Source organism: Salmo trutta, chromosome 16 (genome assembly GCF_901001165.1).
Source record: "Salmo trutta chromosome 16, fSalTru1.1, whole genome shotgun sequence".
In the NCBI taxonomy this organism is placed as follows: domain Eukaryota; kingdom Metazoa; phylum Chordata; class Actinopteri; order Salmoniformes; family Salmonidae; genus Salmo; species Salmo trutta.
The window spans coordinates 32,592,284-32,616,382 of NC_042972.1; the positions used below are offsets into that span (position 1 = coordinate 32,592,284).

A 24,099-nucleotide genomic window follows, 5' to 3' on the forward strand; every position below is an offset into this window, starting at 1 on the left:
GAATTATAAGTGAAATAATCTGTTTTTAAACAATTGTTGAAAAAATTACTTGTGTCATGCACAAAGTAGATGTCCTAACCAACTTGCCAAAAATATAGTTTGTTAACAAGAAATTTGTGGAGTGATTGAACAACAAGTTTTAATGACTCCAGCCTAAGTGTATGTAAACTTCCGACTTCAACTGTATATCAGACCAGAAATTCCATAACTGACTGGTTACTTAAAACTTCTCTAGGATAAGTGGGACGCTAGCGTCCAAATTCAAACTACACATGCAATATGTCAAAATAAAGCTTAACTTCTTGTTAATCCAGCCAAGGTGTCAGATTTCAAAAAGGCTTTACGGCAAAAGCATACCATGCAATTATCTGAGGACAGCGCCCAGCACACAAATGCATAACAATCATTTTCAACCAGGCAGGTGGCGACACGAAAGTCAGAAATAGCGCTATAAAAAATGCCTTAACTTTGATGATCTTCTTCTGTTGGCACTCCAATAGGTCCTATTTACATCACAAATGGTCCTTTTGTTCGATAATGTTCTTTTTTATATCCATAAAAACTCAGTTTAGCTGGCGCGCATCAGTCAATAATCCACTCAGTTTCCCTCCGTCAAAATGCATACAAAATTAATCCTAAACGTTACTAATAAACTTTTCCAAACAAGTCAAACAACGTTTAAAATCATTCCTTAGGTATCCTAATACGCAAATAAACGATGAAATTTAAGACGGAGAAATGTTATTGTCTTTTCCGGAGATAAACAACAAAGGACGTGCTTTCTTCCACACGCTTGGAAACACTAAAGCCAAAATGGGAGCCACCTAGAAAAACAAACATTTCCAGGTCATTTTTCTAAAAACCAGCCTGAAACTCTTTTTAAAGACTGTTGACATCTAGTGGAAGCCCTAGGAACTGCAATTTGGGAGGACTTGGGCTTATAATTAAAGTTCTGGCCTTTGAAAACAGTGGTAAACAGAATTTTTTTGGGGGGGGATGGTTTGTCCTCGGGGTTTCGCCTGCCATATCAGTTCTGTTATACTCACAGACATAATTTTAACAGTTTTAGAAACTTTAGAGTGTTTTCTATCTAAATCTACCAATTATATCCATATCCTAGCTTCTGGGCCTGGGAAAAAGGCAGTTTACTTTGGGCACGCTTTTCATCCGGACGTGAAAATACTGCCCCCTATCCCAATGAAGTTTTAAGATACCATTTTTTACAAACATGAGCCAAAATAACTTTGTACATCGACAAGGAATACAATTCTTAACTTAAAGGAAATATATGGATATAAACTAAAATATAGTTATTCAGGTAACTTGCGTTATGATGTTGCCATTTTTAACGAAGACAGTTTCATTTATACAATGTCCCATTTAATTGTGTGGCTCACTGACATAACAAACAAACAAGACATTGATTTGGACCATAGGCACTCCATCCAGCCATCAACATCACACATAGAACCATGGTGACTGACAGATTCTCTGGCTCCACTGCTTTGTGCCCTGCTTTCCTCAAGTCTACATCCGGCACCAATCCAACTCTAGTCTTCACTGACCAGAGGTACTTCAGCGGCACAGTGTCTTGCAGTTAAATGGGCCTCCATCAGTTACAAAATAGAAACGAGTATCTCTACATGTATACTACATATATGTTTTTAGACAATGTGAAATTATGAGAAAACCAAATGATGAATATATTTGCAAACATGTCAAAATTCATGGCAAAATAAAGCAATTGCTCCCCTATTCTACTTGTTCAGATTCCTCCATTCTATGCATTCCTTTCATGTGAAAATATAAGCTGTTTTACACTTGACCGATTGATCAAAACATCTCGCACATGAAACAAAGGCATGATACATCCTTGTAAAAGCAGCATACTTTCACATATACAAACACCCTCTAATCCTGGATTTTACATGGTCTATCTCTCCATGAACCGATCCAGCTGAAATTAGGTTCTCTGAGAAACACATCAACAACTAACGGTGACCTGAATCCCAAGTGGCTTTCTATTGATTGGTTTGTTTAGAGATTATGTGGACCAAACGTCCTCTTGATGGGCGTCTATAGCCCTATACACACCTAGCTGGATACTGCATGCAAAGTCACACCTATGTTTTAGAGCAGGTGGATAGTATGGCAATGCACTAGTGCGTGCCGTGTCTGTGACAGATAGTATAGGAGCTAGATAGAGACAGCAGTACAGACAAGTCCAGAGTAGCATGCTATGGGGAATGTTTGCCCGTGTTGCTGTCAATATGCAACGCATTCCACCTCCAGTGTCACTGCACTCAGGAACAAAACACCTCTCCATCCTCTCTCTCTCTCTGTGTGTGTGTGTGTGTGTGTGTGTGTGTGTGTGTGTGTGTGTGTGTTAGAAAGTGCCATTCAAAGGCAGAATGACCATATATGAGGGATTTGCTGCCATGGCTGTCGGAGATTGGGTGGGACACCGAGTACTAAGGAGAGGCCCTCGCCAGTGGACAGGGTGTGTTGACGACATGGGTGGCGGGGAGGTCCTCATGTTGTCACAGGCAGAGCAGGCGGGAGCCCTCGTCCCCCTCCTGGCCACCTGTCTGGGGGATGCGGGGCAGCATCGCTGAGCGGGTCAGGCCCCAGAAACGAGGAGGGGACAAGTCCGTCTTGGTGGACGTGAACTTCCAGCCCATGTGGGAGCCACAGATCTGACACTGAGCGATCGTCCAGGCATACCTGAGGGAGGGGGGAGGAGCGAGAGAGAGAGGCAGAAATAAATTCCATCAGTCCTTAGGGATTTGTGCAGCATGCCTCACTTCTTATTGTTGACATAAGGCATCTGACACAGAAACGAATACCCTAGTCTTCCAATTCCCCTCATCACACAGTATATGGCATACCAGACAGCATTGCTAATAGAGGCCTGGGGCTTTCTGATGCTCTCATGCACAGATATTACATAGAGAAAGAACACAGACTGTGTCTATTCAATTACAATTCCCTCTCTCATCGCCTCTCCATTTTCTCCTCAGACTAAAGCCCTTACTGGCTGTCACGTAGGAATGGTGGCAGGCCAGGCAAAGGAAGGAAGGCACACAGACAAATCACACCACTCTCATCTTTTCTCTCCCATCTGACACCTGTTCAATTAAGACTTTTCTCAGGGTTCTCTTCCTGACAACAACCTACCATTTGAATAACAATTATCACACAGAAGCACATGCAATTAACAGATGAAAGACACCAATAAACAGCCTAAATCTGTCATGTTGTGTGTCTGTTGCTCTCTCCACAACATGTCTTCTCAGAACAACAGGCTGTAATAGCACGCTTCACCAGAAGAGCAGTGTGGCAGAGAGGTTTCTTCCTCCTCCATAGCTCCCCACAGAGGACTTGAATAAGACTAATCTTGACCAGTGCCAGCCGATGGGGAGGATAAGTGGAGGAAGTTATTGCTGTCATTATTACAGGCTAACACAGGAGTGCTGAGGACTGACGAGTGGCTTTGGTTGAAGATTCCTTACGTAACATAACAGAATCACTGAGAACCCAGGGGAGATCTCCACAGCTCTCCAAATAGTTCAGGCTCTATGTCAATACAGTCAAGCAAGCCTGATGTTACGCATACACGCGCACACACACACCTGGTGTATGTGTATATCTTCACAGAGAGAATGTAAAAAAAAAATACAAATAAAGCTCAATGAATACAAGGCACCTCATATTGGGCTCCCGATACGGCGCAGCGGTCGGAAGTGCTTGAGGCGTCACTACAGACACCCTGGTTCGATTCCAGGCTGTATCAACCGGCAGCGCACAATTGACCCAGCGTTGTCCGCGTTTGGCCGGTGTAGAACGTCATTGTAAATACGAATTTGTTCTTAACTGACTTGCCTAGTTAAATGGTTAAATAAAAAAAATATTTAAAAAATGTATAATAATTTAAAAAAATAAACAAAAACAAACATTGACGACATGATGCAGAAAATGACAAACGATGCAAAAAATGACAGTATACCAAAAACGCTGAGACTTTTGCTTTCAAGTCTTTGGCAATCTCTTAAGGATTGGACTCTTTTTCTCAATTTTTGCCTAAAATGACATACCCAAATCTAACTGCCTGTAGCTCAGGACCTGAAGCAAGGATATGCATATTCTTGATACCATTTCAAAGGAAACACTTTGAAGTTTGTGGAAATTAGAAATTAATGTAGGAGAATATAACACATGAGATCTGGTAAAAGATAATACAAAGAAAAAAACGTTTTACATTTTTTTTTTTTAACCATCATCTTTGAAATGCAAGAGAAAGGCCAAAATGTATTATTCCAGCCCAGACGCAATTTAGATTTTGGCCACTAGAGGGCAGCAGTGTATGCGCAAAGTTTTAGACTGATCCACAAACAATTGCATATCCGTTCAAAATGTTGTATCAAGCCCAAATTGGTTTATTAATACATTTTCAATAGTGCACTCTCCTCAAACAATAGCATGTTATTATTTCACTGTAATAGCTACTGTAAATTGGACAGTGCAGTTAGATTAACAAGAATTTAAGCTTTCTGCCCATATCAGATATGTCTATGTCCTGAGAATTTTTTTTGTTACTTACAACCTCGTGCTAATCACATTAGCCTACACATTAAGCTCAACCATCCCACGGGGGGGACACTGATCCTGTAGATAAAATTATTAACGGACCAAATATGGTATTAATGTGTCCAAGATCACACAACCTGGGTAACGTGACAGGTGTTGATCATTTCTTATATTATTTTCTTATATTATCATTATGAATAATTTCTTATGAACGCCTTAAAAGTACAGTACATTTCAATAGTGTAATGTATGTTTACATCTGTCAGTGTGTATGTGTGTCTGTCACTTGAGAATATAATTTGTGAGTGTAAGGCTGTGGGTGAGTTTGTATAGTGTGGGGAATGGGTTAGTGTACATCTAAATGTGTGAGAGCGAGGGAATGTATGTGTGTGAGGCATGTATAGAGAGGGGTTACCCTGGAAACCAGCTGTGGAGCGTAGACGGCCTGCCGACCAGGTTGAGGTTGCTGGCTTTGTAGACAGTCAGGGTCTCATGGACGTAACCGTGGGAGTTGACATAGGCTGCCATGGGGCCGTACAGAGTCAAGCTGCAGGTGTGTGTGTGTGTGTGTGTGTGAGGGGGGGGAGGGGGGGTAAGAGAGGAGACCAGGGTAGAGATAATGTTTTTATTATCTGAACCACATTGTACAAAAAACTACCGAATTGGGTGTACAAATGACATGCAAATATTAAAGTATACGAATACATTAAACTACAAATATTCTAGAATGACCCAGGTCAAATCAGACTGTGTAGACAGACCGAATGGGACAGTAGCCAGAGAGATGGTTATGAAACTTAGCTAGATGAATGTCAAACAAGAGACACCAACTTGCTTAACCCTTCCTTACGCACGCACGCATACACGCAGTATCCATGCCACTCTGATGACCCCATAGATAAAGTGTTGAGTGTTCAGGGACACTGATGAGAAACTCCAAATTATTTGAGGTTTTATAGATTCAAGTTATTGTTACATTTAATGGGTCTTTGAGACAATCCTTTAAAGATGTAGAAATCCCTCCGCCATTTCTTGGTTGCTAAAATTCTATTTCCTTTTACATTTTTGATTTATTTAACCTGGCAAGTCAGTTAAGAACAAATCTTATTTACAATGATGTCCTAGGAACAGTGTGTTACCTGACTTGGGGCAGAACGAAAGATTTTTACCTTGCAGCTCAGGGATTCCATCTAGCAAAGTTTCGGTTACTGGCCCAACGCTCTAACCAATACGCTACCTGCCGCCCCAAAAACTCTAACAGTTAGCTTAAGCAAGTATATAGTTTAGAGAATCATTGTACCATCTAAACTGCTGTGAAATAGCCTGTGTTGCATGCACGAGCGTTGCAAAATAAATGTATTCAATCATTTCATCCAAACTGCTTCTGCGCGGGTCAACGAGTGTCTGCGTTAAAATAGAACTTGGTCCGATTTTAGACGCCTGACACACTACAAGTCCCTCCTCTCCCATCTCCTCATTGGTTTTTAGGAGCAAATACCAACATGGATGATTGAAAGATGAAGGAGGTCCATACGCCAGTCCAGTTGGTTACAGGAATGCACCTTAAAGTTGGTTGCCAACTGCCATATAAAATCCACAGAAGAAGAGAAGACTAAACAAGGAGAGATTACTAGAAACTAACTCGGTTTCCCCTTTTATCTGTGGACTAATTGTCGGAGTAGAGAACACACTATTTTGCGTGAGTTAAAATGGGTCAAAATTCTACTAATATCCAGCAACAACAAAAAAGGACCTTGTACATTTCAGGTAAAATAACAACCAAATGTTTATATCCCAGGACAAATTAGCTAGCAACAACAAGCTACAGGTGAAGTTTACATACACTTAGGTTGGTGTCATTAAAACTTGTTTTTCAACCACTCCACAAATTTCTTGTTAACAAACTACAGTTTTGGCAAGTCGGTTAGGACATCTACTTTGTGCATGACAAGTCATTTTTGTTTACAGACAGATTATTTCACTTATAATTCACTGTATCACAATTCCAGTGGGTCAGAAGTTTCCATACACTAAGTTGACTGTGCCTTTAAACAGCTTGGAAAAGTCCATAAAATAATGTCATGGCTTTTGAAGCTTCTGATAGGCTAATTGACATCATTTGAGTCAATCGGAGGTGTACCTGTGGACGCATTTCAAGGCCTACCTTCAAACTCAGTTCCTCTTTGATTGATATCATGGGAAAAGAAATCAGCCAAGACCTCAGAAAAAAAATTGTAGACCTCCACAAGTCTGGTTCAACCTTGGGAAAAATGTCCAAATGCCTGAAGGTACCACGTTCATCTGTACAAACAATAGTACACAAGTATAAACACCATTGGACCACGCAGCCATCATACCGCTCAGGAAGGAGACGCATTCTGTCTCCTAGAGATGAACGTACTTTGGTGCAAAAGTGCAAATCAATCCCAGAACAACAATAAAGGACCTTGTGAAGATGCTGGATGAAACAGGTACAAAATTATCTATATCCACAGAGAAACGAGTCCTATATCGACATAACCTGAAAGGCCGCTCAGCAAGGAAGAAGCCACTGCTCCAAAATCTCTATAAAAAAGCCAGACTACAGTTTGCAACTGCCCATGGGGACAAAGATTGTACTTTTTGGAGAAATGTCCTCTGGTCTGATAAAACAAAAATAGAACTGTTTGTCCATAATGACCATTGTTATGTTTGGAGGAAAAAGGGGGAGGCTTGCAACCCGAAGAACACCATCCCAACCGTGAAGCACGGGGGTGGCAGCATCATGTTGTGGGGGTGCTTTGCTGCAGGAAGGACTGGTGCACTTCACAAAATAGATGGCATCATGAGGGAGGAAAATTATGTGGATATATTGAAGCAACATCTCAAGACATCAGTCAGGAAATTAAAGCTTGGTTGCAAATGGGTCTTCCAAATGGACAATAACCCCAAGCATACTTCCAAAGTTGTGGCAAAATGGCTTAAGGACAACAAAGTCAAGGTATTGGAGTGGCCATCACAAAGCCCTGACCTCAATCCTATTAAACATTTGTGGGCAGAACTGAAAAAGCGTGTGCGAGCAAGGAGGCCTGAAAAACCTGATTGAGTTAGGAGGAATGGCCCAAAATTCACCCAACTTATTGTGGGAAGCTTGTGGAAGACTACCCAAAAACGTTTGACCCAAGTTAAACAATTTAAAGGCAATGCTACCAAATACTAATTGAGTGTATGTAAACTTCTGACCCACTGGGAATGTGCCGAAAGAAATAAAAGCTGAAATAAATCATTCTCTCTACTATTATTCATACATTTCACATTCTTAAAATAAAGTGGTGATCCTAACTGACCTAAGACAGGGAATTTTTACTAGGATTAAATGTCAGGAATTGTGAAAAACTGAGTTTAAATGTATTTGGCTAAGATGTATGTAAACTTCAGACTTCAACTGTATCTGCCAACATGAGATTATTCACTACTCCTACTGTCATCCTCTCACAGCGTGAGTCTGTGTGTCTGGTTGGTATAGTTCAGCAAATTAACTTCTAGTCATTAACTGCTGGGTGACAAGAGACCTGGCCGCTCCAGGGGGGTCAAGTGACAAGAAGACAGGGAGGGTGGAGGACAGAAGGGTAGGGGGAGAGGGGTGGATAGTGAGAGGGGCATGGGAGAGGAGTAGAGAGTGGAGGGGAGAGGAGTCGGGGTGGAGGCACAGACTTGTCTGCAATCAAAGGCTTGTCTGCAATACCTCAGTCAAAAGAGACTGAGGGAGGGAGGCGGAGGGAGCAAAGTAGACACATGCAATCCCACTGCCCACACACGATACGAGCTCATTCTGACTCACTGACAACCAGTGTTAGACTTCTCTACAGACACACACACTATTGGGACAGTCTAGATGCATCTCTCCCTCATCTCCTCTCCCTCACCTGAAGATCTCATTCTTGGTGGTGATCTCCGTATCTTGGCACTGCTTGCAACACAGCGAGGTGCACTGTGGGAGAAAACACAACATATGTGACTTCATGTTTAATCCACCAGACTTTTGTAGACGTAACAAACATAATTATAGTTTTTGCCTGTGCTATGAGGTTATGTAACAGTCTATAATTGGCAACCTCAAAAGGGCTAGAGGTGTGTGTACGTGTGTCGGGAGGGGGGCTCGGTGGATCTTCTTTGTAGCCCTCATTCTCCATGCAAAAGCATGGGCTTACATACATCTTAAAATCAGAGTTGGAGCTAGAGAATTATCTCACATATCGATCTATCCAGCAGAGGTGCTACTTCTCCCCCTGATATCCTAGTCATCCACCTTGGTGGAAACGACTTGGGATACACCAACGGGACAGCACTGGTGCGGCAGATGCGCGGATTTAAAGATGGTCATCCAAATGTCTCCCAGGACAACCGTGGTCTTCTCTGATATCTCTCAGGGGAGGAGCTAGATGTTCCAGTGGGATCAGAAGATAACCAAGTACATAGAGAGGGCCCTGCGCCCTGTCAATCAGCTGGTGTACGCATTTTTGGGAACACAATCTGCCACCCTGCCAGTAAGCACTGTGTCCCTGGGATGTACCGTAGGGGTGGAGAGCATCTGACGGATGAGGACAATGACCTACTCCTTGAGAGTTGTTCACTCCAATCTCCACTGGTCTAAGACGGAGAAGGGTGCAATTGCGGCCTGCATGTGGGCATTCCTGCATCTGCAGGAACACGTCTTTTTTCTTCTATTGGTCCAATTTTAAGCTAAGACTCCAGTAAACGGACAGGAGCACTCCAGTACAGTAGGTGGCGTTACTGCAGCATAATGTTGGATGCCAACTGCCGATAAACCCCACAAAAGAAGAGGCGAGGATGACAATGCTGGTAGCTAACTAGCTAGGACAAATGTAAACAGTGTCCTTCATACAGTCTGTCGGGCACTGTTTTCCTGCAGTTCTGTTAATGATGGCGAGGGCAGGTGTTCGGCAAGACTCGCACAGTAGTAAACACACCATAGTCCCTGTCCATTGCCACTCGATAATTGAAAATAAGCACACACCGTGCACGTGTGTTTGGGCCGGTGTGTGTGTTGGGACTAGGAAGGCGGGGTCAAAACTATACATGAAAGAGAAAGGCCAAAATGTCTCCTCCGAGGGGAGAACCCAAGACTTTCAGATTCCATGGTGGTGACGTTAACGCTACAAACCCAGTAATGAATGCATTATCTTGACACTATTTAAACATTTAAATAACTTTTTTTAAATCAAAACTGTTGCTGCTACAAACTTAGTCAGTCCGAATGGTGGCAAGCCTAATGGTAAATTTTTTACGGACGCTGTATTCTCATTCTTATCCGACTCCTACATATTGAGCTAGGTCAGGGCAAGAAAGTATTTTTTTCCTAATGCTAACGACCCTGTTAAAAATCCGGTATTGTGGTTATCGGTAACGGCTGGATGGCTCATGACCAGAGGCGGGGAGTGTGTTCAGTACCTCTAATCATGTTCACTTGCACATTTCCATAGAATTGTGTGTCATATTGGCTTAGATTTGATTGTAGGGAGATGTGAATGTAACATTGAGCTTCAACCAATGCATATACTATTGCGGGTGCTGTCACCCCCACATGAATGTATGGAATCTCTATTTACTACCCCTCACTCGCTCTATCCAGAATGAACAGAGAGAGGGAAGGAAGGGAATTAGGCTTCACATGTTAGTCACATAATTGCTGTTATGTTTCTATTGGCCTAGGGAGCTTTTTTATTCACCACCTGAGGAAGTGGGAATTCAAAACACTTCACTAGATTGCTAACTAAATATGATATTGTTGCTAGATACTTTTTGGAGAAACGTCCTCTGGTCTGATGAAACAAAATATAACGGTTTTGCCATAATGACCATCGTTATGTTTGGAGGAAAAAGGGCTTGCAAGCCGAAGAACACCATGTAGCATCATGTTGTGGGGGTGCTTTGCTGCAGGAGGGACTGGTGCACTTCACAAAATAGATGGCATCATGAGGGAGGAAAATTATGTGAATATATTGAAGCAACATCTTAAGACATCAGTCAGGAAGTTGTTCGCAATTGGGTCTTCCAAATGGACAATGAACCCAAGTGTAACAGTATATTGCTTCCGTCCCTCTCCTCGCCCCTACCTGGGCTTGAACCAGGGACCCTCTGCACATATCAACAACTGCCTCCCACGAAGCATCGTTACCCATCGCTCCACAAAAGCCGCAGCCCTTGCAGAGCAAGGGGAACAACTACTTCAAGGTCTCAGAGCGAGTGACGTCACCGATTGAAATGCTATTGTTGACCAAATAATGTTTTTTAGAATAAGAACACTTTGCAGCAAAATCACAGAAAATTACCAACATCAGCAAAATGCTTCGATAAGAGCAAGGCAATATCAGCGTCTGTAATTTTCGGTTTATCGTTCCAGCTCTAGTAAGAGCGACGATGAGGAGGGAGGGATGGATTAGAGAAGAGGTGCTTTAACACTTGCACAGCTCTCAATGCATGGGAGAGCTCACAAAAGAAGGCAGCATCTCCGACCCACCACCTCAAGAGAGGGGAAATTATCATCACCTTTATAGGTGGTGGCTAAATATAACACTAGCACATTAGAGTAGAGGAAAGAGAGGAGAGAGAGAGACGGGAGTCTGCCACAGAACAACAAATCAAAATCAAATGTATTTATTTATATAGCCCTTCGTATATCAGCTGAAATCTCAGTGCTGTACAGAAACCCAGCCTAAAACCCCAAACAGCAAGCAATGCATGTGAAAGAAGCACGGACAGGGAGGAGTAGGGGTAAGAGGTTAGACCAGATCAGTTGGGGTACAGTGGGTACAGCTGGATGGATTCGTGGTGGGTGTAGGGGTACATATCAAACAGTGTGTGGATAAGGCTCTGTGTGTCTGACAGATGAACAAGTCCTCGCCTGGTTCATGCGTTGAGCAGTGTGCTTGGCCTTTAAATTGTAAGGTTTAGTGACGTTTATTTATGGCTCTGTGTGTGTGCACATGTCTGTGTCTATCTGTGTGTGCTCACCCGGTCCATGATGTCCAGCTCACAGCGCAGCCTCTGGATGGCACTGCCTATCTTCAGCAGCTGGAGCCGGAGGGCATCGTCTATGGGCAAACAGGCTGCCACTCTGTAGGAGAAATCTGATAGGAAGGGGGGATGGGGAGATGGTATGTTACAGTTCAGGATTTAAATCTGTGAGGTTGGAAGAAGTACCTAAAAATATTACAGTTTTGGTGGCAGAAATATACAGTAGCCTTTAGGGCAGGCCAAGGAGTTGTACCTATAGCGTTTGTGGAGAGGGAATCATCCTTCAGGTTCTCATCCCATTCATGGAGCTGTCTCTTCACTCTGTTCATCAGAGTCTCCTGTGGGACAAACACAAGAAACAAGGTTACAAACAGGATGTGTGTCGTAAGTCACTTAACTAGTCAACTATTTTTCTAAAACACATTATGGAATAAATCAGCTCAAATCAAGTTCCATTGGCAATGTTCTGTCTGTGTACACACAGTAGTTACATTGCATTCAGAAAGTATTCAGACCCCTTGACTTTTTCCAAAAAAAATTTACGTTACAGCCTTATTATAAAATGGATGAAATAGTTTTTTCCCCCTCATCAATCTACACACAATACCCCTTAATGACAAAGAAAAACATTTTTGCTAATGTAGAAATAATGTAGAAATATCACATTTACATGAGTATTCAGACCCTTTACTCAGTAGTTTGTTGAAGCACCTTTGGCACCAATTACAGACTCGAGTCTTCTTGGGTATGACGCTACAAGCTTGGCACCTCCGTATTTGGGGAGTTTCTCCGATTTTTCTCTGCAGATCCTTTCAAGCTCTGTCAGGTTGGATGGGGAGCGTCGTTGCACAGCAATTTTGATATTCGGTCGGGTTCAAGTCTACGCTCTGGCTGGGCCACTCAAAGACATTCAGGGACTTGTCCCAAAGCCACTCCTGCATTGTCTAGGCAGTGTCCTTAGGACTGTTGTCCTGTTGGAAGGTGAACCTTCGCCCCAGGCTGAGGCCCTGAGCACTCTGGAGCAGGTTTTCATCAAGGATCACTCTGTACTGCTGCGTTCATCTTTTCCTCTATCCTGACTAGTCTCCCAGTCCATGCTGCTGAAAAACATCCCCACAACATGATGCTGCCCCCACCATGCTTCACCATAGGGATGGTGCAAGGTTTCACTCCAGACGTGACGCTTGGCATTCAGGCCAAAGAGTTCAATCTTGGTTTCATCAGACCAGAGAATCTTGTTTCTCATGGTCAGAGTTTTTAGGTGCCTTTTGGCAAACTCCAACCGGGCTGTCATGTGCCTTTTACTGAGGAGTGGCTTCCGTCTGGCCACTAAACCATAAAGTCCAATTGGTGGAGTGCTGCAGAGATAGTTGTCCTACTGGAAGGTTCTCCCATCTCCACAGATGAACTCTGGAGCTCTGTCAGAGTGACCATCGGGGTCTTTGTCACCTCTTTGACCAAGACCCGCCTCCCCCGATTGCTCAGTTTGGCCAGGGGACCAGGTCTAGGAAGAGTCTTGGTGGTTCCAAACTTCTTCCATTTAAGAATGATGGAGTCCACTGTGTTCTTGGGGACCTTCCATGCTGCAGAAATATTTTGGTACCCTTCCCCAGATCTGTGCCTCGACACAATTCTGTCTCGGAGCTCTAAGGACAATTCCTTCGACCTCATGTCTTGGTTTTTGCTCTGACATGCACTGTCAACTGTGAGACCTTATATAGACAGGTGTGTGCCTTTCCAAATCATGTCCAATTAATTGAATTTACCACAGGTGGACTCCAATCAAGTTGTAAAAACATCAAGGATGATCAATGGAAACAGGATGCACCTGAGCTCAAATTCTAATCTCATAGCAAAGGGTCTGAATACTTATGTAAATAAGGTATTTCAGTTTTTATTTATTTCCAAAAATGTCTAGAAATCTGTTTTTGCTTATCCATTATGGGGTATTGTGAGTAGATTGTAAGAGGGAAAAAAATGAATGTAATCCATTTTAAAATAAGACTGAAACGTAACAAAATGTGTAAAAAGTGAAGGGGCCTGAATACTTTCTGAATGGACTGTATATCTAGCCCTGAGAGGTTAAGATACTAACCTATAGAACAGTGTTGAGTACTCACAGAGTCATAGAGGGCGTAGACCCAGGGAGGCCACGATGTCATGTTGGCACAGTGGAACTTCCTCTGATGAGAACACAGGCAAACACACAGAAAACATCACCTCAGCAGGAGAACATCTTCAATCATATGCATTGTGTTGCACAAACAACACTGGGTTGCCAGGTCACATTCAGGAGGGAGCAACTATATATAGAGGGGACATTTTTCCTTTTCCACATGACAGAGAAGCATGTCTGTTCTAGACAAAACAAGTTTATCTGAACACTCCATAAGATTGGGCCTTCAGTTGAACATGCGTCTCATGTTCCGTGTGTCTCGCCCCTGAAGACTGCCACCTCTACCTCTGCACGTTAAACATCCAAACATCCCCCTAACAAACAATTAACCTTCCCACCGCTCCTATTCTCCACGCCCTGTCACTACCACCACACTCTGTTTGTTAACTTCAAGAGCGTGCGATAACAGACGGTGCATGACTTCACCATCAATAGAAACAACATATACAGACATATAATGTCATATTTTAAAGCAGGGGTTCTCAAACTGGGGTCCACGGAGGTACTGCAGGGGTCCACGGCTAGATCTCTTTTTTTGGACAGTACATTTTTTTTTAAGGAATATTACTAACAGATTAAACAACTTTTGGCCTAGGGATCTGTGGAATAAGTTTAAAGTGTGTCATGCAATACAATGTAATATTATTAACCTACAATGGATGTTCTTACCCCTGGGCAACATGGACCTGGGAGGCTCACAGGGATATTGGTATCCACAGTACTCTGTTCTTAACCCTGGGCAACATGGACCTGGGAGGCTCACAGGGATATTGGTATCCACAGTACTCTGTTCTTACCCCTGGGCAACATGGACCTGGGAGGCTCACAGGGATATTGGTATCCACAGTACTCTGTTCTTACCCCTGGGCAACATGGACCTGGGAGGCTCACAGGGTTGTTGGTATCCACAGTACTCTGTTCTTAACCCTGGGCAACATGGACCTGGGAGGCTCACAGGGATATTGGTATCCACAGTACTCTGTTCTTAACCCAGGGCAACATGGACCTGGGAGGCTCACAGGGATATTGGTATCCACAGTACTCTGTTCTTACACCTGGGCAACATGGACCTGGGAGGCTCACAGGGATATTGGTATCCACAGTACTCTGTTCTTAACCCTGGGCAACATGGACCTGGGAGGCTCACAGGGATATTGGTATCCACAGTACTCTGTTCTTACCCCTGGGCAACATGGGCCTGGGAGGCTCACAGGGATATTGGTATCCACAGTACTCTGTTCTTACCCCTGGGCAACATGGACCTGGGAGGCTCACAGGGATATTGGTATCCACAGTACTCTGTTCTTACCCCTGGGCAACATGGACCTGGGAGGCTCACAGGGATATTGGTATCCACAGTACTCTGTTCTTACCCCTGGGCAACATGGACCTGGGAGGCTCACAGGGATATTGGTATCCACAGTACTCTGTTTTTACCCCTGGGCAACATGGACCTGGGAGGCTCACAGGGATATTGGTATCCACAGTACTCTGTTCTTACCCCTGGGCAACATGGGCCTGGGAGGCTCACAGGGATATTGGTATCCACAGTACTCTGTTCTTACCCCTGGGCAACATGGACCTGGGAGGCTCACAGGGATATTGGTATCCACAGTACTCTGTTCTTACCCCTGGGCAACATGGACCTGGGAGGCTCACAGGGATATTGGTATCCACAGTACTCTGTTCTTACCCCTGGGCAACATGGACCTGGGAGGCTCACAGGGATATTGGTATCCACAGTACTCTGTTTTTACCCCTGGGCAACATGGACCTGGGAGGCTCACAGGGATATTGGTATCCACAGTACTCTGTTCTTACCCCTGGGCAACATGGACCTGGGAGGCTCACAGGGATATTGGTATCCACAGTACTCTGTTCTTACCCCTGGGCAACATGGACCTGGGAGGCTCACAGGGATATTGGTATCCACAGTACTCTGTTCTTACCCCTGGGCAACATGGACCTGGGAGGCTCACAGGGATATTGGTATCCACAGTACTCTGTTCTTACCCCTGGGCAACATGGACCTGGGAGGCTCACAGGGATATTGGTATCCACAGTACTCTGTTCTTACCCCTGGGCAACATGGACCTGGGAGGCTCACAGGGATATTGGTATCCACAGTACTCCACCAATTATACATTTTTCAACCTCACACCAACAACAAAAAAAGTGTTGACATAAATGCACTGTATTTTAAGCTTTGAAATGGCAAAGTTTTCTATCTGCCTCACGGCAATTATTTTAGAATTGCAGGATATTAGCTTTAAAGCTGCAAAAAGAAAACATCTATCTGCCCCATGACAAACTGTTCCTTCCCAGGGGCCGGGCCGTGGTTCGTCCGACCATGCACTGCCAAAGTCATAGTAAAACACCCGTATGCTATTTATCTCACTCGAGTTGTGATATGAGGTGGTCCCTGGTGAATTTGCTATCACAAAAGGGGTCCCCGGCCCCAAAAAGTTTGAGAACCCCTGTTTTAAGATATGTGATGTCTCATTTAAAGCTAGTAGAGTATGTGCAGTATATCATGTGAATAGTGGTACATACACTGACTGTACAAAACATTAGGAACTCTCTCTCCATGACATAGACTGACCAGGTGAAAGCTATGATCCCTTATTGATGTCACCTGTTAAATCTACTTCAATCAGTGTAGATGAAGGGGAGGAGACAAGTTAAAGAAGAATTTATAAGCCTTGAGACAATTGAGACATGGATTGTGTGTGTGCCATTCAGAGGGTGAATGGGCAAGACAAAAGATTTAAGTGCCTTTGAACGGAGTACGGTAGTAGGTGACAGGCGCACCGGTTTGTGTCAAGAACTGCAACACTGCTGGGTTTTTCACACAACAGTTTCCCGTGTGTAGAGAATGGGCCACCACCCAAAGGACATCCAGCCAACTTGACGCAACTGTGGGAAGCATTGGAGTCAACATGGGCCAGCATCCCTGTGAAACGCTTTGGACACCTTGTAGTCCATACCCCGACACATTAAGGCTGTTTTGAGGGCAAAAGGGGGTGCAACTTAATTTTAGGAAGTTGTTCCTAATGTTTTGTACACTCTGTGTATGTGTGAGTGAGAATAGCTCTATGTAAGTGGTGGTAGGTGTGTCTTAGTGAGAGTGGGTAGGTCTGTCTGTGTGTGTCGGACCTGGCGGTAGGTGGCCCACCAGCACTGGGCCTGTCTGCAGCTCTGGGCGGGGGGTCTGAAGGTGGGGTGCATGTGGAGGCGAGACAGGGGCGTGAGCTGCACTGCAGTCAGGGGATCCGGGAGGATCTGCACATTGGCCTGTTTGATCCTGAAAGAGATTAGACAGAGAGAGAATTGGGTGCTAGAGTTCACAGGTAAATACAGACAGTGAATAAACCCATAGGTACATACTACGCATTTAGTTCACAGGTAAATACAGACAGTGAATAAACCCATAGGTACATACTACGCATTTAGTTCACAGGTAAATACAGACAGTGAATAAACCCATAGGTACATACTACGCATTTAGTTCACAGGTAAATACAGACAGTGAATAAACCCATAGGTACATACTACGCATTTAGTTCACAGGTAAATACAGACAGTGAATAAACCCATAGGTACATACTACGCATTTAGACTACAGATCAAAAGCGTCCTTCATGATGACAGGGAGAGAGAGACAGAGAAAGGAGATAGAAAGACAGAAATGACAGAGACAGTCGGCGACAGAGAGAAACACGGAAAGAGACAGAGAGATGTATGACTTGACACCATGAATGGGAAGAGATACCACTTTCCTTCCCCATCAAATGTATCAAAAAAATGTAAATAATGACTGGGCATTTAGTGAGAGATGTGCTCCGAGTAGGCTTGGGTGATATTATGATATCATTGTCTGTCGACTATGATTGACAGCCATTGTCGATGATGATGACATAGCGATGAGACAGACGAAGGTTTCGCATATTTGAACTTCACTGGCACCATGCAGTAAAACATTTAGTGTCGCAGAGCACAGCAGGGCAGCACGCAAGTGACATTCCGAGTAAGTTGACTATTCCTATAGCCTGTTCCAATAAATATGTTATATAGCAAGAGAGGAATGCAGGCCAGAGAGAGCAGAGAATTCACCAAAGCAGCGCAAAATGCCCAGTCAGAAAATACTTTCTCTGTCAGATGCATGGGCATAATGCTATAGTGTGTCTATAGTGTCTTCGGTCCAGCTGTTTTAAAAGAATGTAGCCTATATTCCCTTCTCTCCATTTGATAGCCTTCAGTCATATTGATAGCCTAAGTTTAATAATGTTATGAATGGCTTTCTCCCGGTCAAACAATGAATATAACAGAGTTCTATCTCAAAAGTTCATTGAATGGCATAAGGTAAAAACATAAGGTAGCCAAAGGTCTAATAATGAGAGAACAAACAATATCAATAGCCTATAGAAAAATCGAATGACAAGTTTAAGCTTATTAAAGGTGCACTATCCAGAATTCGCTGCGTCATTTCCTGGTTGCTAAAATTCAAATAGTTTGCCTAATTTCAGTTTATGTGACAAAACAAGCAAGTATTGTGTAGAATCTAAACCGCAGTGAAATATATTTTCAATAACGAAAAGTATTGTATTTTCAGCTTATCTAATCAGTTATTGTTTTCTTGCTCAAGCCGCGCGCAACATCTGTCAAACTCAGACATTTCTCCCAAAACACAGGGATGTCGATTTGCACGGGACTAGCATTATCAAAGGACATTGGAGTTTGGTCGTTAGGCTGTTGGTCGACCGAGATTGTTTTAGTGAAACATCTTTATTTTTACTATTTTCTACATTGTAGAATATGCCAAGAGTGTGCAAACCTGTCATCAAGGCAAAGGGTGGCTTTTTGAAGAATCTCAAATATAAAATCTATTTAGATTTGTTTAACACTCTTTTGGTTACTACATGATTCCATATGTGTTATTTCATAGTTTTGATGTCTTCACAATTATTCTACAATGGAGAATAAGCTCAGACTGAGATGAAGGTTCACCTTCCAACAGGACAACGACCCTAAGCACACAGCCAAGACAACACAGGAGTGGCTTCGGGACAAGTCTCTGAATGTCTTTGAGTGGCCCAGCCAGAGCCCGGACTTGAAACTGATCGGACATCTCTGGGGAGACCTGAAAAAAAGCTGTGCAGCGACGCTCCCCATCCAACCTGACAGAGCTTGAAAGGATCTGCAGAGAAGAATGGGAGAAACTCCCCAAATACAGGTGTGCCAAGCTTGTAGCATCATACCCAAAAAGACCTGAGGCTGTAATCAATGCCAAAGGTGCTTCAACAAAGTACTGAGTAAAAGGTCTGAATACTTATGTAAATGTGATATTTCAGTTTTTTTATTTGTGATACATTTCTAAAAATCTGTTTTTGTTTTGTCATTATGGGGTATTGTGTGTAGAATGATGGGGGAAAAACTATTTAATTAATTTTAGAACAAGGCTGTAACCTAACAAAATGTGGAAAAAGTCAAGGGGTATGAATATTTTAGCACCAGTAGTACATTTACCATTAATTCCTATAATTTTTAATCTACAATGTTTGTTACTTTGGTTACGGTCATTTATTTTAATGCATTCAATATTATTATTCCAGTCTTCCCATTATTATTGTCGGAGTGGACATATTGTTTGCAGAGTGCACAACCTATGCTACACTTGTGAGAAACACGTTTTGGTTTGTTTCATTCCATTTATGAGTTTTGTAAATGTAGTCATTGTCTTTTGTTTGGAGCGCTTCTGTGAATGTTGAGTAAGGACGCGCACGCATAGCAGTGGGCCTATAGGCTACCTGGCCTGCACGCAAATGTAGGAATATAAATGTGCCCATTTGGGGATCTGATTGGCTTAACGCACCATCACTATTGACCTGTGGAGCTTCTGAAAATAAGGTTTTCTTCACCTCAAACAGCAAGCAAACAAAGCCTGTTTTTACATCCATTGAGAATAACAATAGTTTCTCAATGTATTTAAAAAATCTTTCCAGCTCTCTCCCTTTCGATAACCACTCAGCGTGAAAGGGAAAAATGTCATGCTCTGATCCAGTGGAAACATGATAAAATAGGCCTACCTGATTACTTCTTATCAGTGCTTAACTTGGACTGAAATAGGTTCCAGTACTCATTTTGGGTGCTGGTACTGTTTAGATTTATGTACAGGAGCTCCACAATAATTTTTAGCTAATATTCTATAAGAGAAACAGGAGCTCAAGCAGTAGAACATTTGAGGTGATGGTACTCAGCTCCGATGAGCTCCTGCCCAAGTCAAGCACTGCTTCTTATCCCTTGCGCAAATAGCCTACAGCTGTGTCTGTCCCAAGCTCACTGGCATGGAAAACTCTGAGGGCCCAGAATATTTTATACAATGTTGAAAGACACTAAAGTAAGTGCAAAAAATTTGACAACACAATTAACTTTTTGTCTTGAATACAAAGTGTTATGTTTGGGTCAAATAACAACATGACTAAGTACTACTCTCAATATTTTCAAGCATAGTGGTGGCTGCATCATGTTATGGGTATGCTTGTAATCATTAAGGACTATGGAGTTTTTCAGGATAAAAAAAGAAATGGAACTAAGCACAGGCAAAATCCTAGAGGAAAACATGGTTCAGTCTGCCTTCTACCAGACACTGGGAGATTAATTCCCCTTTCAGTAGAACAATAACCTAAAACAGAAGGCCAAATCTACACTGGAGTTGCTTTCCAAGACAGTGAATGTTCCTTAGTGGCCGAATTACAGTTTTGACTTAAATCTACTTGAAAATCTATGGCAAGACCTGAAAATGGTTGTCTAGCAATGATCAACAATCAACTTGACAGAGCTTTAAGAATTTTGAAAAGAATAATGGGCAAATGTTGCACAATCCAGGTGTGGAACGCTCTTAGAGACTTACAGCTGTAATCGCTGCCAAAGGTGCTTCTACAAATTATTGACTCAGAGATGTGAATACTTACGTAAATGAGATATTTCTGTAAACCTTTCCAAAAATATGTTTTCAGTTCATCATTATGGGGTATTGGGTGTAGATGGATTAAATGCATTTATTTCTTAACCATTTTGAATTCAGGCTGTAACACAAGAACATATGGAATAAGTCAAGGTGTATGAATACGTTCTGAAGGCACTGTATGTGCTTTTGTCAGTATATATATTGTTTAAAAGGCTAGTATATTATATCACCTCCCCATAGTGTCTAATATGCTTTTCTACCAAAATGATAAAAATAATGAGTTTGCCATCTTGTGGAATAACATGCAAAATATTTGTTGCTCATTCATACTGTACATAAAGGCCATATCCGAGTAGCCATACTTGCATTCTAAATAGTAGGCTTTAGGGTATGTGAAAATAGAACGTTTTATAGTATGTGACATTTTTTTCATTGAGTATGTTTTAAATGCCTGGATGTCATACTAATTTCAGCTTTTCATCTAGTAGAATTTGCTGCACACTATTGAGGAAGAGAATCGTAGTTTTACACCCACGTGTGTTTGATAACAGCTGATAATCAGAATAAGGGACGCGCTCTACAAAAATGTACAAATGGCGGGGAACAAGTGCGATTGAGCAATAGATGACACCTTCTCAGTATGGATGAGTAGTATGTTGATATTTGTTGCTTAATACATGTGTTTTTATTAAACAGTAAGATCTAGTATGCAGTATTATTTGTACACTGTATGTAGTTTTAGTAAGTAGTAGGCAAGACGGATTTCGGACAAGGACCATCTCTACTTATAAGGCCATGAAGATAATAATGCCTTTATGAAAGTGAGAATGATGATTACATTTAGAGATGAGGCTCAACTGACAGACAGATTGGATAGATTTTGGTCTTCTGTCTATAAGCTGTTTTCCTCATTACTATGCCCAGGTTCTACGAGGTTTCAGGTGGTTCTGTTCAGTAACATTTAGTTCCTCTCACCCATCTGCCTGGGTTCTGATCTCATGGACCTTGAACCGCTGCCGTCCAACTGCCTTCACTTTGACAGTCTCGATGCCGTACTCCTGCTCCTCCCGATAAGCATAGATTTCAGCTGTCGTCCCAAACTCTGCATGCACCTCGCCTGTGTCACTGGAGGGTGAGGTGAGGGGTACAGACAGCCACACACATCTAATTAAGAACACCCTACTGTGATCACACACACGACACCAGTCCAATGCATTCAAATCAGTGGTGTAAAGTACTTAAGTAAATATACTTTAAACTACTAATAAAGTAATTTCTGGGGGTATCTGTACTTTACGATTTATATTTTTGACAACTTTTACTTCACTACATTCCTAAATATAATCATGTAATTTTAACTCCATACATTTTTCCTGACACCCAAAATTATTTGTTACATTTTGACAGGAAAATGGTCCAATTCACACACTTATCAAGAGAACTTCCCTGGTCATTCCTACTGCCTCTGATCTGGTGGACTCACTAAACACAAATGCTTCGTGTTATAGTGTGCCCCTGGCCATTCGTCAATAAAAAATAAATTATGCCGTCTGGTTTGCTTAATATAAGGAATTTGAAATGGTTTATACTTTTACTTTTGATAGATACGTACATTTGAGCAATCCATTTCCTTTTGATAAGTATATTTAAAACCAAATACTTTCACTCAAGTAGTATTTTTACTTCTACTTGAATCATTTTCTATTAAGGTATCTTTACTTACTTATGACAATTGAGTACTTTTTCCACCACTGATTCAAACATGGGACTGTGCATTATCAGGCTGAAACATGAGGTGATGGCGTTGGATGAATGGCATTCAAATTGCCATCGATAAAATGGAATTGTGTTCGTTGTCCGTAGCTTATGCCTGCCCATATCATAACACCACCCCCACCATGGGGTACTCTGTTCACAACATTGACATCAGCAAAGTGCTCAAATTTGTTGATAAAATGTGGGACATGATTGTTTGGTTACGGGACAAAGGGCCAAAATGCAGGGCTGTCCGGCATGTGATCACCCTAAACAGAGCCCATTCCCACTCTCTCCTCCTCCTTCTCTCCCTCCCTTCACTCTATACCTGTGTGCGAGCACAGCAAAGGTGCGGTCTCTCTGGATGATGTTGCGCATCATGCTGACCTCCTGCGGTCTGAAGAGCTGCAGCGGCAGGGTCTGTCCAGGGATAAGCATGACAGCTGTGAATGGAAGCACTGGGATGATCTGGCAGCTGTCGTCATCGTGCACCGTACGTCCATGAAACTCCTCCATGTCTGAACCCAGGTACTGGGAGGGGGGCCGAAGCATTAGTGCAGTGTAGAAAACCAAGAACTGTATACTCAGTGATACAGCTGAACAATACTTTGTAGATGTAAATATGAAACCCACAGCATGTGAAGTTGGAAGACTCGGGTCAAAGTTTATGCTTGGTTTTTCTGCATCCTCTGTCTCCATCTCTTCATTTTCTGTAAGAATAATAGTCAAAGTGGCCATAGGAAAGCAAATATGTACTTTCACTTTTAATTGCCCCATTGCAAAACAATTTCCTGAGTCATTGCGTTGACAATAACCTGTTGGACATGAAGCATTTGGAAGATAATCACCTTTGATCACAGACCAGAAAACCTAGGTTTGGCAAGCTAGTATTAGTAGACTGACATTACTAGCAGCTGGGAATTAAATTACATTAGCATGTATGGTAGCTAGCTAACGAGACATTTTACACAGTTATGTAACAAGCAAGATATATTTTAATGAAACAAGCAATCAATCCGTGAAGATAAAATTAGCTTCACTGCGACAGTGATTGAATGAGCTCATTATGCTGTCACATTAAGTATGGCCTCGTTTCTTTGAATACAATACAGATGCGTTTAAGGTCCTATTACAATAACCAACGTATGCTTCAGTACACTAATCTACCAATGCAATTAAAGACGTTTGTACCGGGTAAGAGTTGTAGCCGATTGCCCATGTTGATATTGTCGCCTCCAACCTGGTCGTCGGCCATAGCCTGTGGTTTTCTATAGCAGGGTAAGCATCCAAAACGACTCACTGTCGGGCCCAAGTGGATGAAGTTAATCTTCCCACAATTATGCATTTTGGGCCTTGGAATTAGTTTAGTGCTAGACATGTTCCCATTAGTTTGGCCCAGAAGTCCACTAGATAAGAGCTCCGAAACCGACTGTTCATTTGATCTAAACCCCTAAGCAATTGTATTTTTTCATAGTACTATTAAATGACATTTGTGCAACTGAACAGGCGCCATTGTTTATATCCATACCCAAGGCATTTCATACTCCACAGCTGTAGATAGTTTGTCAACCTAAGTCAGCTGCAACAGGGTTTCAAG

General features: G+C 42.5%; 1 protein-coding gene across 1 annotated transcript; it reads right to left on the reverse strand.

Moving 5' to 3' along the window:
- Window positions 1-2,099: 2,099 nt before the first annotated feature.
- On the reverse strand, window positions 2,100-23,955 carry LOC115150563 (protein cereblon-like). Its single transcript, XM_029693996.1, has 11 exons — window positions 23,694-23,955; window positions 23,136-23,212; window positions 22,831-23,033; window positions 21,723-21,872; window positions 16,937-17,084; window positions 13,725-13,787; window positions 11,858-11,942; window positions 11,602-11,717; window positions 8,493-8,557; window positions 5,003-5,134; window positions 2,100-2,724 (listed from the first exon to the last, which is right to left on the reverse strand). Exons 1-11 carry the CDS (start codon window positions 23,878-23,880, stop codon window positions 2,541-2,543), a joined length of 1,410 nt encoding a protein of 469 aa, XP_029549856.1. The 5' UTR covers window positions 23,881-23,955; the 3' UTR covers window positions 2,100-2,540.
- Between the last annotated feature and the right edge of the window lie 144 nt (window positions 23,956-24,099).

What these genes read in the sequence shown, in the direction of transcription:
- LOC115150563 (XM_029693996.1), bottom strand. Translation starts at nt 23,880, where the DNA reads ATGTCTAGCACTAAACTAATTCCAAGGCCCAAAATGCATAATTGTGGG. An exon ending in GGTGGGCCACCTACCGCCAG is followed by an intron (nt 13,788 to 16,936) that starts GTCCGACACACA and finishes TGTTCTCATCAG; the next exon opens with AGGAAGTTCCACTGTGCCAA. An exon ending in TCTACGCCCTCTATGACTCT is followed by an intron (nt 11,943 to 13,724) that starts GTGAGTACTCAA and finishes TTTGTCCCACAG; the next exon opens with GAGACTCTGATGAACAGAGT.